Source organism: Pinus tabuliformis, chromosome 8 (genome assembly GCF_031772625.1).
Source record: "Pinus tabuliformis cultivar Carrire ecotype Pingquan chromosome 8, CPIR1, whole genome shotgun sequence".
Lineage (NCBI taxonomy): Eukaryota > Viridiplantae > Streptophyta > Pinopsida > Pinales > Pinaceae > Pinus > Pinus tabuliformis.
Genome location: NC_142294.1, coordinates 990,410,752 through 990,424,022, shown reverse-complemented (window position 1 = coordinate 990,424,022; position 13,271 = coordinate 990,410,752). Strand labels below are relative to the sequence as shown.

Genomic DNA, 13,271 nt, shown 5'->3' with positions numbered 1-13,271 from the left:
TGCGCAAAAAATTACAACGTCCACTGGAAGAGATGTTTCACTCATATGTAATATTGTTCAAATAAAATGGAAAATAATATGATGAAAGATCAGAGAGTTTAGGTCCAATTTGACCTTGGTATTTCTTTTTCTTTTTTATGCTAAATAAATCAAAATTAAAAATTAAGATAACACAAGCACTGTTAGCATTCATTGCTATAGAAAGAATTACAAACTTGCTAAACTAAGTTGTAAGAAAGAATTACAAACTAAGTTGTATTCTTCCTCTATCAACTTAGTTTAAACTTTACTCTCTTGTTTACAACATCCCTAATTCAAATGTAGATACTCCATTCTTAGAGCTTGTAGCTTCACACACCCTGATTATAAACCCTCCATCTGTCCAGGCAGAATTTGACCAATACAACATTTCCCTGTTATGGTTTAAAATATACATATATATATATATATACTATTCCTTAATTAACTTTTTGGTTGCTTTGACCATAAATTATGCATTCTTTAACATATGTTAAATAGGTAGGAGAGGAAGGACGGAAGATGAGCGACAATGGCCTTGGTCTAGTGTTTGGTGACGGTTGAAAATGTTGGCCGTTTAGAGATCTTGCGGTGAAGGGGTGGGGTGCCTAAACTTTTCTTTGGGCCTTCATTCCTGAACTAATCCCCTTTTTTGTCAACTCTATTAAAGTATTTACTAATCCCCTTTTTTGTCTTGGAGTGCAACAATGGCCTTGGTCTAAGGTTTGGTGACAGTTGAAAATGTTGGCCGTTTAGAGATCTTGGGGTCAGGGAGTGCCTAAACTTTTCTTTGGGCCTTCATTCCAGAACTAATCCCCTTTTCTGTCAACTCTATTAAAATATTTACTAATCCCCTTTTCTGTCAACTCTATTAAAATATTTATTAATCCCTTTTTTTGTATTGGAGAAGGGGTCTGTCTTCACTGCCCAGTTTATTGCATTTCGCTTAAGGGTTACCGATTACGGTTTTTCCGTGAGTCTTCATTCACGAAGGATCTCCATTAGATTATTTTGCTTAAGGGTTACCAGTTACGATTTTTCCGTGAGTATTCTTTCACAAAGGATCTCCATTAAATTATTTACCAATATCCCCTTTGTCTTAGAGGGGTTTGTTTATCACTGTGTGCTTTTTATATCATTTCGCTGCAAGGTTCCCAGTTACGTTTCTCCCCGGCGGTGCTTTTGCCCCTTGTCTTTTTTACCTTGGGCTTTTCGTTGCTTTCGCCAGTTTCCCGGTCAAGTCACGAATCGTGGAGGCTTTCTTAGTCTTCTCACCCTAACAATTTGTAAAATGGTTAGTCCCAAAGATTATGTGGACTTAGAGCCAAAATTGGAGGACATTTTGTCAAGAGTGTAGGACCGACTCAACAGAGCTTGGGGAAGGTAATTTTGCCAGCTAGGTCTCCACCTAACAAAAGAGGTGTTACTACCTGGCAAAAGAGGCAGTACAGTGTTGGCATGGAACACTAGAGGGGTAAAAACCCTTCTCCACAAAGGCAGTATGTTGGCCTCCTGACACTGTATCTTTAGCCAGTGAGGAGAATGCAATGCACTTGGCGAGCTTCATTGTTGGGTTGTCGTCGCATTTACTGGTAAGTCCAAAAACTACTAGTACAACCCCTATTTCAAGTTTTTTAACAGGTGGCCTTGAAGACATTTTCAAGAGCAAGGGTTTAAAAAGAAATGGAGGGGATTAAATCTTGTTTATATGAGGTTTCAAGGTCAGAACCCCCTATTTAAGGCCAGAGCCTGATTAGAACGAAGGCATGCAAAATCCCAGTATCGACATGTGCCCTTAACCTCTCAAAGTATTTTTACTTAGTTGCAAAGGACGCAGAGATCGTGGAGGGTTCGTTCAAAGATTTTCTGACTATACAAGACGTTGAAGTTCAGAGCAGCCAGGAAGAAATAAGGAAGGCAGGCATAGGGCTTCCACCTCCTCTTTCAAGTCAGTGTTTTGAACATGTGGGTCAATTGGGGTTCGACCCTCAGGTGTCAAAGGAGGGCAGTCAACATTTCATTCCCGGCTCAGTGGGGCAGTGTTTGGATTTGGTGGTTTTACCCCAAAAAAATCAAGTGCTGGAGGATCTATTAGGGGGCGAACCTAGTGGTCGACATTCAAGATGGCAAGGAGCTCTTGTCTAAATCCCCCACCAAGATTGATCATGAGAGGACGAAGAAGGGGAAAGTGATCCAAAAAAAATTGGAAAGACCAAACTTGATTTTTGGTGTTGACATTTGGAGGGATGAAGTCATGGAGGCTTCAAAGCTTATTCCGGTGAGGCAAGTCAAGGGCAAGCAATACTCGTCAAACTATATCACAGAATGGATTAAAAAAAGAGTGGAATAAGGGTCTGGCTGCATACACAGAGGTCATTCTCCTAACTAGAGGATGGTTTATGGTTAGATTCTCGAATGGGGAAGCAATGGACTAGGTACTCAAACAAAATTGGGGTTTTGAGAAAGCTCTGATCTTCTTCAAAAAATGGACCCCTCTTTCAATGCCTAAAGAGAAAGACTTGAAGAAATCCCTGTGCGGGCGCGCCTTCCGACACTTGCTCCTCAGCGCTAGTCGATGGATTTGTTCAAGGCTATTGGAAACATTTGGGTGTTTCTCTTGATGCAGATATGCCTTTTCAATCAACCAAGGAAAGGAAGGTTGCTAACATTTTGGTGAGGTTGGACCCGAGGGAGGGTCTCAGAGACATGATGCAGATACATGTTGACAGATATTCTATCTTCGAATTACTCGATTATGAATAGTTGCCCTGCCCATGCCACCATTGTCACAAGCATGGACACTTTGCAAGGCGTTGTCCTTGGGGGCTAAGAAGATAGAGGAAAGAAAGGGGAGAGCTTGACCAAGGGGTTTGGGATCTGCCCAACGAAGAAGTCATGAATCATTCAAAAGCGGCAGGGGTTCAACAAGCTAAGGTTTCAGTTCAAATGGAGGCACAGGGAGCCCAAATTGGGATCCCTAAAGGTCCAAACATTCATGTGATCGAACACATGCAGGAAGAGCATGATGAGATGGAATACATGGGTCAGGTACCTCAACCCGAGGATAGTGTTTCTCTCCCTTTCTTCTCTCATTCATTTCAATTGATGCCACTTTTGGATGCTTGTCATATGCCTGATCCCTCCAGGCCATCCTCTAAAGCCCCTTTGCCCCCACCCCTTGCTGCAATATTTCTCTGGCCTAAGATAGAGAGCCTGACCAAGGGGTTCGGGATCCACCTGATGAGGAAGTCATGAAACATCCAGAAGCACCAAGGGTTCAATCCCCTTTGCCCCCACCCCTTGCTGCAATATTTCTCTGGCCTAAGATAGAGAGCCTGACCAAGGGGTTCGGGATCCACCTGATGAGGAAGTCATGAAACATCCAGAAGCACCAAGGGTTCAATAGGCTGAGGTTTCAATTCAAATGGGGGTACCAAGAGCCCAAATTGGGATCTATGAAGGTCCAAACATCCTTGTGATCGAACACATGCGAGAAGAGCAAGATGAGATGGAGTAAATGCGTTAGGTACCTCAACCCAAGGGCATTGTTTCTCTCCCTCTCTTCTCTCATTCGTTTCAGTTGATGCCGCTTTTGGATGCTTGTCATAGGCCTAGTCCCTCCAAGCCATCATCTAAAGCCCCCCCTGTTGCAATATTTCTTTGGCCTTAGATAGTATTATTACATCCATTTCAGTTTTAAATCTATCTAGCGCCGCCCCACCCCGTCATGCCCTGTCTTTCCCTTCTCATCAGAGCGACCCCCTAAAAAACCTGATTACAATCTTTGTCCGCGGGACTAAAGAAAACTTGTGGTTGGTCTTAGATCCTTTCAAGAATCTTCTAATCCTCCAAAGACCCATGGCTAGAAAACGAACATCTCCAAGGCCCAAATCAAAGCTAAACTTGATATTGCTGATGAAAATCAATTATCCCTCAGAGGGTCACTTCGAGCAGCGTCGGCCCCTATGGTGGTATCTAAATTATTCTTTTGTCATTTAATTGTAGAGGTCTAGCGAATACCTAGAAGAAGTTGGCTTTAAAACATTTATTTAAATATGTTAGTTGTGATGTAAATGTTCAAAGAGACCCTTGGAGCTGGGGAGTTTGTGATGAAATCTTTGAGCATTAAGTTGCTTGGTTGGTCTTTTGTGGCACTTGATGCAAATGGAAGGTCTTGGGGTTTAGTTATGGGACTTTAGGGACAGCAGTATAAAACCCTTGAACTCTTAGGAATCATATTTGGTTTTAGTGGCGGAGGTGTTTCCTATGATCTTTGTACAAACCTTACCCTCGTTAAGGTTTATGGCCCGTATCAAGAGAGAGTTCATTTTTGGAACAATCTCTTCTCAAAATCTCTACTGAATAACTCAAAGGTTGTGGTGGGAGGGGATCTAAATGTCTCCTTAGGTTTGTCAACATCTTGGGGTCCACTAGCCTAGGGAAACCTGTTCATGGGCAAGTTCATCAATGTTGATTTGATAAAAGATGAGCCCACTTGGAGGAACAAGAGAGTTGGAGAGGCTAGGGTGGCAAAGCATTTGGAACATTTTTTGATAAAAGAGGACGTGGCAGCTCAAACTCCTCCTTCAGATAGTGGGTTGGATTCGGCATGGAATCTGACCACTTTCCTATATATTTGGAGTTAAAAGGGGCTAGTAAGAAGCCTGGTTCCCCTTTTAAATTTAACTCCTCCTGGCTAAAAAATCAAACTTATAATAAACTTGTTCGACTGATATGGAGGCCTCGCGTCAAATCCCAGGCTATGCACTTGCTTAGTCCTTTATGGAAAACCTAAAAAGATTGAAACAAGGAACAATATCTTGGGCAAGGGAAAAAATTTAAGGATGAATCTGTTTTAAAAAACATTGAGATAGAACTGGAGGCTTTGGAAAGCTTGGAGGGTGATGTGTATGAGACAGAAGAGAAAAAGGAGAGGATAAAAATTATGGAGGGTGAAAGGCGCAAGATCTTGAAAGACATTGACGAACAGAGGAGAGTAAAAAATAGGGATATGGGGCGCTAAGGATAAAAATTCCATTTTTTTAATAAAACTATGCCCTAGGAATTCAAACATTATTTGGGAAATGAAGAAAGTTGATGGTGGTTCAGCAAATTCTTTTAACGAGTTGGTTGTTCTAGGTGTCTTCCATTTCAAATCTTTGTTCAAGGCTCTCTCTGAAGCCACAATCACCGAAGTAATTCAAGTTGCCCAAGCTTTTCCAAGTTTTGTCGAGGAAGAATAGCGTGGGTTTCTAGATAGCAGGGAAATTCATGAAGCCAACGATGTAGTCGAGGAATCATTGCATAGTATCAAAAAATTCAACAAGGGAATAATTGTCAAAATTGATCTTTCAAAGGCCTATGACAAAGATCAGTTGGATGTACTTGCATCTTCTGATGACTCACTTAGGGTTTGACATTGGTTTTATTAATTGGGTCACATGTTGTATATCAAATATGAGTAGTGCAGTTCTTATTAATGGGGTTGCCTCTCCTTTTTTCTCCAGATAGCGTGGCCTCCATCAAGGAGGCCCTCTGTCTCCCCTATTACTCCTCTTCGCAGTGGAAGGGTTAAGCCAACTTATTCACGCAGACATTGGTTTTATTAATTGGGTCATGAGTTGTATATCAAATATGAGTTTTGCAGTGCTTATTAATGGTGTTTCCTCTCCCTTTTTCTCTAGTAAGTGTGACCTTTGTCGAGGATGCTCTTGTCTCCCCTATTGTTCCTCTTTGAGAGGAAGGGTTAAGCCCACTAATTCACACAGCCATTAGAAGGGAAGAGTTCAAAGGAATTGAAGTTGCTATAAACCTCTTTATTACTCACACCTCTTCTTTGTTGATGATATCCTTTTGTTTTGTGATGGATCAAGGGGATACTTGTCCTAGCTGAAACTAGTTATGGACTTATTTCTTGAAGCAATTGGGATGAGCATAAACAGCATCCACTATTGCCCACGATGGGCTCTCAAGGGAAGAGATCAACAAAATCTTAGCAATTTATCCTTTTGAAATTAAACCTATGTTAAAAAGCCTCAAATATCTAGGTTTTTCCCTAACGCTTGATTCCTACACGAAAACTAACTTGAACTCAAATATCTAGGTTTTTCCCTAAAGCTTGATTCCTACACGAAAACTAACCTGAACACTGCTACTAGTGGTTATCGAGAGCGAGGCGTTTGGTTATAAAATTTGTCTTAATTGCAATTCACGTACACTAGATCGCTCTCTAAAAGGAGTTCTTGCTAAACAATCAGTGAAGATTGTGTTCGTTTCTTATGGGCAAGTTCAAAGGAAGATGAAATTATTCCATAGGATGCCTGGGAGAAAATTGCTCGCCTTTTAACCAAGGACAATCTTTAGACATGATTGATAAAAAGGAAATATATTGATCCAACCGCAATGGACGATTCGCTACACAACCCAAACAAAAATTTCAGAAACTCTAGTCATTTGGAAGGCCACCATAAATTCGTTTGGTCTTATAGCAAAATGTCTTTCCTAACGTGCTGACGTGTTGGGGATGGCACTAGGCTTCGGGTGGGGGTGGATCTCTAGGTGGGCTACTGCGAAGTCTACACACTTCCAAGGGATTTGATGGAGTATTCCAATGCTCAAGGTATTTATTATCTTAATCAAATTGCAAAAGAAGAAAACACTTCATTTTGGAATCAAGGTTGGAAGATGGCTAACGACTTAAATCTTGAGCCCCAATGAGGTTGGGTGTTGTCAAGCATGCCTATAACAAGGAATTGCAAAGAACAAATGTTAGAATTAGGGATACGGCAGACAAATTCTGATGGGTTCATGTCCAATGTGGTCATTATGATTCAAAGTTTGGTTATAATCTTCAAATGAATAAAAGAGTTGGTGGGGATCAAATGTGGTGGCACGAACCACTTTGAAAATTAGATTATCCCACTAAATCTAGACTTTTCTTCTGGTGCATAATAAAAAACAAAGTGCCTACTTGGGAACTTGGGATAACTTGCAAAAAAGGAACAAGCACAAGGCGAGATGGTGCAATTTATGCGAAAAAATTCCACACTTATTCTTAAACTTGAGACTTTCCCGAATATTTTGGGTATCAGGCTCAATTGGCATGGTTCTACTTGGCAAAATTGATGGTTTAATTCAAATGAAAATCATTTTAAAAACATAACCCTGATTATCTGCTAAGGTATATGGCTGGCGCAGGACAAAGGAATTTTCCAGGATCAGGTTTCTGCCCCCTTTCTAATTGCAGTGCAACGCACCTCCATTTTTTAAATGCTTCCTCAAACCACCCCCTCTCTAATCCAAAGGAACATCCGCAAAGAACAAATCAGACCGTATGTATTTTGGTGGCACCTCTCATGCGCAGGATAGATGTAGGGCTGGCATTTTCATTCATGTTAATGATCACAGATCTCTCAAAACCTCTGTGGGCATTGGTATAAATTCTGAAACTCCTTGCGTTGGTTCAGATTTTTGATGACTCTGAATGCAATAAATTGGATAGCAATGTGCAGATAAATTGGATAAACAATGTTCAGCGTTGTCAAATCTTATTTCAGTTCCTATTTTAGAATAAATTTCATGAGTAAAATCTGGTTTTGTTGATTTTCGTGTCAACTTTTCACAGAGAAGAACGCTGAACTGGATTTCCTTTCTAAAAAAGGTTTACAACAGGCTCTGGACGTCTTATAACAGAATCAGTGAAAGGGCAGGTCATCGAGAAGGATCAACCACCAAATGGTTAATGGGTGTCAGATGTGGTTTCATTTTACTCTCACAGCCACTGTTTTTAGTGGTACATGCCAATGTTCAGTTTTATATGCTGTGTTTAAATGTGTTTGCTGTATATATCCTTCAGACTATGATGAACTTTAACCAATTATTTTTTGATATGGACAGGTTTTCTCCAATGCTCAGAGAGACCAAGGTTATATGGTATCAGACTATTTATGTGTTTTTTGTGCTTTTTGGTATTAAGTGATGTTTTTCCACTTCTCTCCGTACGCTATGCTTTCACTTTTTACATATTACAGACACTGTTTTTAGTGGTACATGCCAATGTTCAGTTTTTACATATTGTGGATTCAGTCTGATCATGAATTCTTAACTGCATCTTACCTATGTAACATTTTATCCTCTTAATAAAAAAATTCAATTTTTCCCTTTGGAAAAAGGCTTTGCTTGCTTCAAATTCTTGACACAAGAGTACTTTTTCTAACCTAGTCATTACAAAGCCCAGAAAATACCAGTTTTTAGCTGTTTCAAAAACTTAGTTATAAACATTAACATCATCGAAGGAGGAATTTCTCACCCAAAAAAGCTCCACTCAATCTTGTTGATAATATAACGTGTACTGCATAAGACAGCTCAATTAAATTTATCTCTATCCGATGCCCTTTCGCCCCTGTTATTTCGAACAACAAAAACTAAGTTCTTTAGGCACTCCTTAATAAAAGGTCTTGCATTTGTCTAAATTTAAAATTGGATTATATTCCACACATAGGTTGACATATGTAACCTAGCATAAGACTGGGCATCCACATTTAGCAATCAAGTTCCCAAATAGAGGCTTTCTAACTTTCCGGTATAATCCAATAAAAATAAGAGACTTAAAAAACGAGTAATGAGAAGTAGAACTACGAACTACAGAGACAACCTGGATTCAGAACATATATTAAAACTTAAAACCAGTGCAGGAGAATTTATAAAATAATTATAATTTACTAAAGGAAGAATACATTTGACAATTTCAACTCCTTACTGATGTCAAGGTTCTGAATTACTTTCAATGAATCTTATAAATTGTATGAAAACAAAATTAGTTTACAACACCCACAGTATAAATTATTGATGTTAAGGTTCTCAATTGCTTTCAATGAATCTTATAAATTGTATGAAAACAACATTATTTAATTATTTTACAGCAGCCACAGTAAAAGTTATAGGACAAGTGGATGGAATTACAAATTAGAAAAAGGAGGGTACACTTGGACTATCAAATTAACACTAGGAGAGAAAAAAATTGACTCAGTAATATGAGTTACTATGTAAACACACAGCATCAATCAAGAAAAACCCCTACATTGTTTACTATGTTTTTCTCTGTGGGTATCTACTACCTATTTTATTTTTCTATGGGGTATCTGGTTCATGGTCCCAGAGATCAGAAACTAGATCTGATAGTCCCCAAAGACCAGATCAGTGATCACTACCTCCACAAGATATTTGTATCAGTCAAATTCATCTAAAGGAACCACTTCCTGTCAAGCCAACAACATAACCTAATCTCAGGAGTGTCAAAAGAATTGTACTTGTGACCTCTCAATAGCAAAGTTAACAATAATGACTAACCAACCAGGGCTAAAGTTTAAACCAACTTAACGAACCCTCTAAACTATCTACTACCTACTAAACTAGTTGGAACATCAAAAATTATTCTTCATAGTACCTCTTCAAGACCAGATAAATATCTGCTGATACAACAAAACGTGGTAATTAACTTGACATTTATTCAAATTTGGCCAAGGAAGCTTAGGGCCTGAACCAATAAATGCTTAAAATCAAAATGCCACACCATGGCTCCTTTACGCAATGGATCGAGCAGTTATACTAACCTAACCAAATCTATCGTGTCACAATACGAAAATAGGGATTAAAAAACATAAATGCGACTCACCAAACCACCCAATCTATGACGTCATAATAAGGGTGAAAAATAAGCCTGTGTTCATTTCAAGGATCTAGGAAGAAAATGAACTAATACTATGGATATATACTAATTTGTTCTTATTTTTATTAGTCAACATCCATTTGTATTTATCATTTTATTTACAAGTATTGTAAATACCCATAACACAATCTACGCAAACTAAGAGCAACACACGCATGAGCAGGGGGCAGTATTGCGAGCCTTTTCCGACTCGCTGAGTGTGAATGAAAGGATTCGCCGGTAACATGCATATGGGTAAGGAGAAGCAGTAAAGGCGAACCCTTTCCGGCCAAGTGTGAATAAAAGAACTCGCAGGCAACATCTCCATATAGCTAGGAAGGAGTAGGGGCAGCTTAAGCAAGCCCTTTTCCGACTCCTCTGTCTTGGTGCAATTAAACCAGAAAAAACTTCAAACCTCCACAATTACAAACTCACACGCATTACCATAGACGATATCAATGGTCTTTCAGGAACCCTATTTAGGCTTATGAGACAATCAACACGGTACAATTCTGTCCGCCCGTCTGCTTTACTCGTCACAAAGACCATTCTCATCTCATATAACTCTTAAAAGCACGGCAACAAATCTAAAGCAAATAAAGCAATTGTGAATAAAAGAAGTCGCAGGAAACATGCATATAGCCAGGAATGAGTAGGGGCGTTTAAAGCAAGCCCTTTTACGACCCGCTTGTCTTGGGGCAATTAAGCCAGAATAATTTCAAAACTCTACAATAAAAGACCCACACACCTGTCCATAGACGATATCAACGGTCTTTCAGGAACCCTATATGGGCTTATGAGACAATCAACACGGTACAATTCTGTCCGCCCGTCTGCTTTACTCATCACAAAGACCATCCTCATCTCATATTACTCTTAAAAGCATGACAACAAACCTGCAGTAAATAAACCAACTCAAAGAAATGGCTTTTACCAAAATGGAAAATTTAGGGGAGTGAATATAACCATCTGCAACCATAAAAATCAATACAGCATGCAGTGGGCTAGTTAAGCCGCACCTACAATACAGCCGTCATTTTTAACTCTTTAAGGCAATGAAATAAGTTTGTCATTTACAGAACTGAAGGTGAAGCTAAGTATTGGTAACGATGCCACCTAAAACTACCTAACTCTGAACAACTAGGATATCAGTACAAATGCTCAGAAGATATTACTATGTTCATAGACGTATCTCATAAGTCCAGACATAAATATTAAGGTCTTCATCCTTGCATTGCAACTCAAGAGAGACGTTTCACGAAACCAAAAAAGCAGTACAAACAAATAATCTACTGATCATTTCCCATTAACACTGGAAATGGAAACAAACAAAAAACAGTGGGTAAAGCGAACCAATGAAACTAGAAGAGTTCTTTAATTTTTTAAACTTAAACAACCGCATGCCTACCGAATTCGTAATTTTTTAAACTTACACAACAGCAGGTCTACCGAATTCGTAAAGGCTAAAACAATCATAAATCTCTTGGCTGAAAAACAAAACAATCACCAGCAACTCCACTTTCACTTCGAGATATCCCTTGTAACCCAAAAAAGTCGAAACATCCTCTTCGTCTCCTGGCACTCGCCAACGAATCCTTCCTTATGCAAACAACAAACCACTCGAACGTTACCGCGACTTTATAACCCTAGATAGGGTTTTCACATATTCCGTCACATACAAACCCTAACGAGGAGAATAACCATTCTAGTCAATGGAACCCTCACTACGGTTACTTTGCGTCCTTGTTCAATTTATTTCAATCTGCCTCTCGTGAGCCTCTCAAACCTAGCCAAATGAAACCTTGAAACCTTGCCATGGTTTCTTTTTGTCCATGTTCAATTTCATTAAATCTTTCTCCCTTGGTGTTCTTTTTGGGTTGGATAAATGGGGCATTTTATTTATTTTAGGTGAATCATCAACCACTGATAATAATAATAATAAATGAGATGTATTATTTATTTGGTGGGCAATAATAAGAATGTAAGAATATTTAAGTAAAATTTTCTCTGGAATGATCGAAAGTTGAACAGAAAAAGATGGCTTTGAAGTTGCGAAAGATTTTGATCCTATGTCTCATGCGGGGTTACAGTTAAGGCATGTCATCCAACTGCGATCCGCCAGGTGAACTACAGCAGAACCCTCCTTGCTTACATACGGGTCCGAGGCTACACCTGGGGAAACGGGTGACATTATCGTTGGTTGAGGCAACTGTACGGTTTCAGGTTATTAGCTGCAGGTCAACCATCACTTTTGGTCGGTTGAGATGGACAAGGAGCTTCTAGGGTCAACCATCCACCGACCCCTCTGGTCATCGTTTCTAGGGTTTTGCCGGAACCTACCTTAGAAAACCCTAAACCCCCCCCCCCCCGGACTTTGAATCTTTTTTGGCTTCTGATCATACTTCTCTTGATCTCTCGTATTCTAGATCGCCTGATGAACCTTACTACCTTCCACAATCTGATTACCTATCTCCATCCCCATCTTCTTTATAGTTTTTGGAAGCTTGTCTTGACCCTCCCCTCCCCAATATCCCCTCTCATGATCCTGTGTTACACCTCTCCTCGACAAGACCTTCTACATTTTTCTCAGCCCCGGGGCCCTCTAGGATTTTCTCCTCGGTAAAAGATGGACACTTTTTGCCCTCTATAAACCCCTCCCTTGCTCCTCAGGTCACCTCCACTCCCACATCGGGTTGTTTTGAAGGTGCACCTAACCCTATACCGGACGACCAGGGTGATGAAGCTAAGGTTTGTTACACATCGGATACTCCATCAAACGAGGTTGTAAATTCTAATGCGGGTTCACTGAAACAAAGAGGCAAGAAGTCCAAGTGCATAAAGCTCAGTAATAAAGGGTGTTTTCTGATTCTTGGGGAAGGGTTGCAGATGGAAGAGGTCATCAATACCGCTGATAGGGTTTTGGTCGATGGGTTCGTGGCAGAAATTACACTACTACTTAATTGAGGAAGTGGGTCTCTAAGATTTAGGGCCAGGTTCTGGAAGTATTTCCATTAGTGGTAACAATGTCCCGAGGCTGGTTTGCCCTTCGTTTTCACAGGCCGAAACACACCACATGGGTTCTCATGAAATTCTGGCATATTGAAATGGTTCATGTTTTGCTCAAAGGATGGAGTCCTCTCTTTGATCCTAAGCGGGAACAATTAGGGGTAGGACCTATACGAGTCAGATTGTTTGGTTTTCCTTCCACCTCTGGTTTGAGGATATTTTCAAATTCATTGGTAATGCACTTGGGGTTTTCCTTGATTATGACAAATCTTTCATTGATTCTAGGAATATGGCTTTCGCTGGTATATTGGTTCACCTTGACACCCATGAAGGGTTGGAGCAACATCTAAAAAAATAGTGGATAAGCTCTATTCGACTACAAAAGCTATATTATGAAGGGGTTCCCTTCACATGTCACAAAGTTGGCCATCTCTACAAGGACTTCCCCTTACTTTCCAAAGTCAATTCACCACTAGAGTCTATGGAAGGTAATTCTGGCAAGGAAGTGACACCTGACTTACAGGTACCACAAACTCAGAAA

General features: G+C 39.9%; 1 protein-coding gene across 5 annotated transcripts in view; it reads right to left on the bottom strand.

The window, feature by feature from the left end:
• Positions 1–11,437, bottom strand: part of LOC149238733 (uncharacterized) — a 133,454-nt gene extending 122,017 nt beyond the window's left edge. For 3 of the 5 annotated variants that reach the window (XR_016246399.1, XR_016246401.1, XR_016246400.1), the window contains exons 1-3: positions 11,158–11,437; positions 10,473–10,620; positions 8,327–8,419 (exon numbers count right to left, since the gene is read on the bottom strand). Coding sequence is in view for 2 of the 5 variants with exons in the window: in XM_089373170.1 (XP_089229296.1) it covers positions 10,473–10,588 (116 nt within the window). In the remaining 3 variants the exon portion in view is untranslated. The remainder of the gene's footprint in view (positions 1–8,326; positions 8,420–10,472; positions 10,621–11,157) is intronic. The other 2 variants (XM_089373170.1, XM_089373171.1) reach the window with 2 other exon arrangements.
• Positions 11,438–13,271: the final 1,834 nt, after the last annotated feature.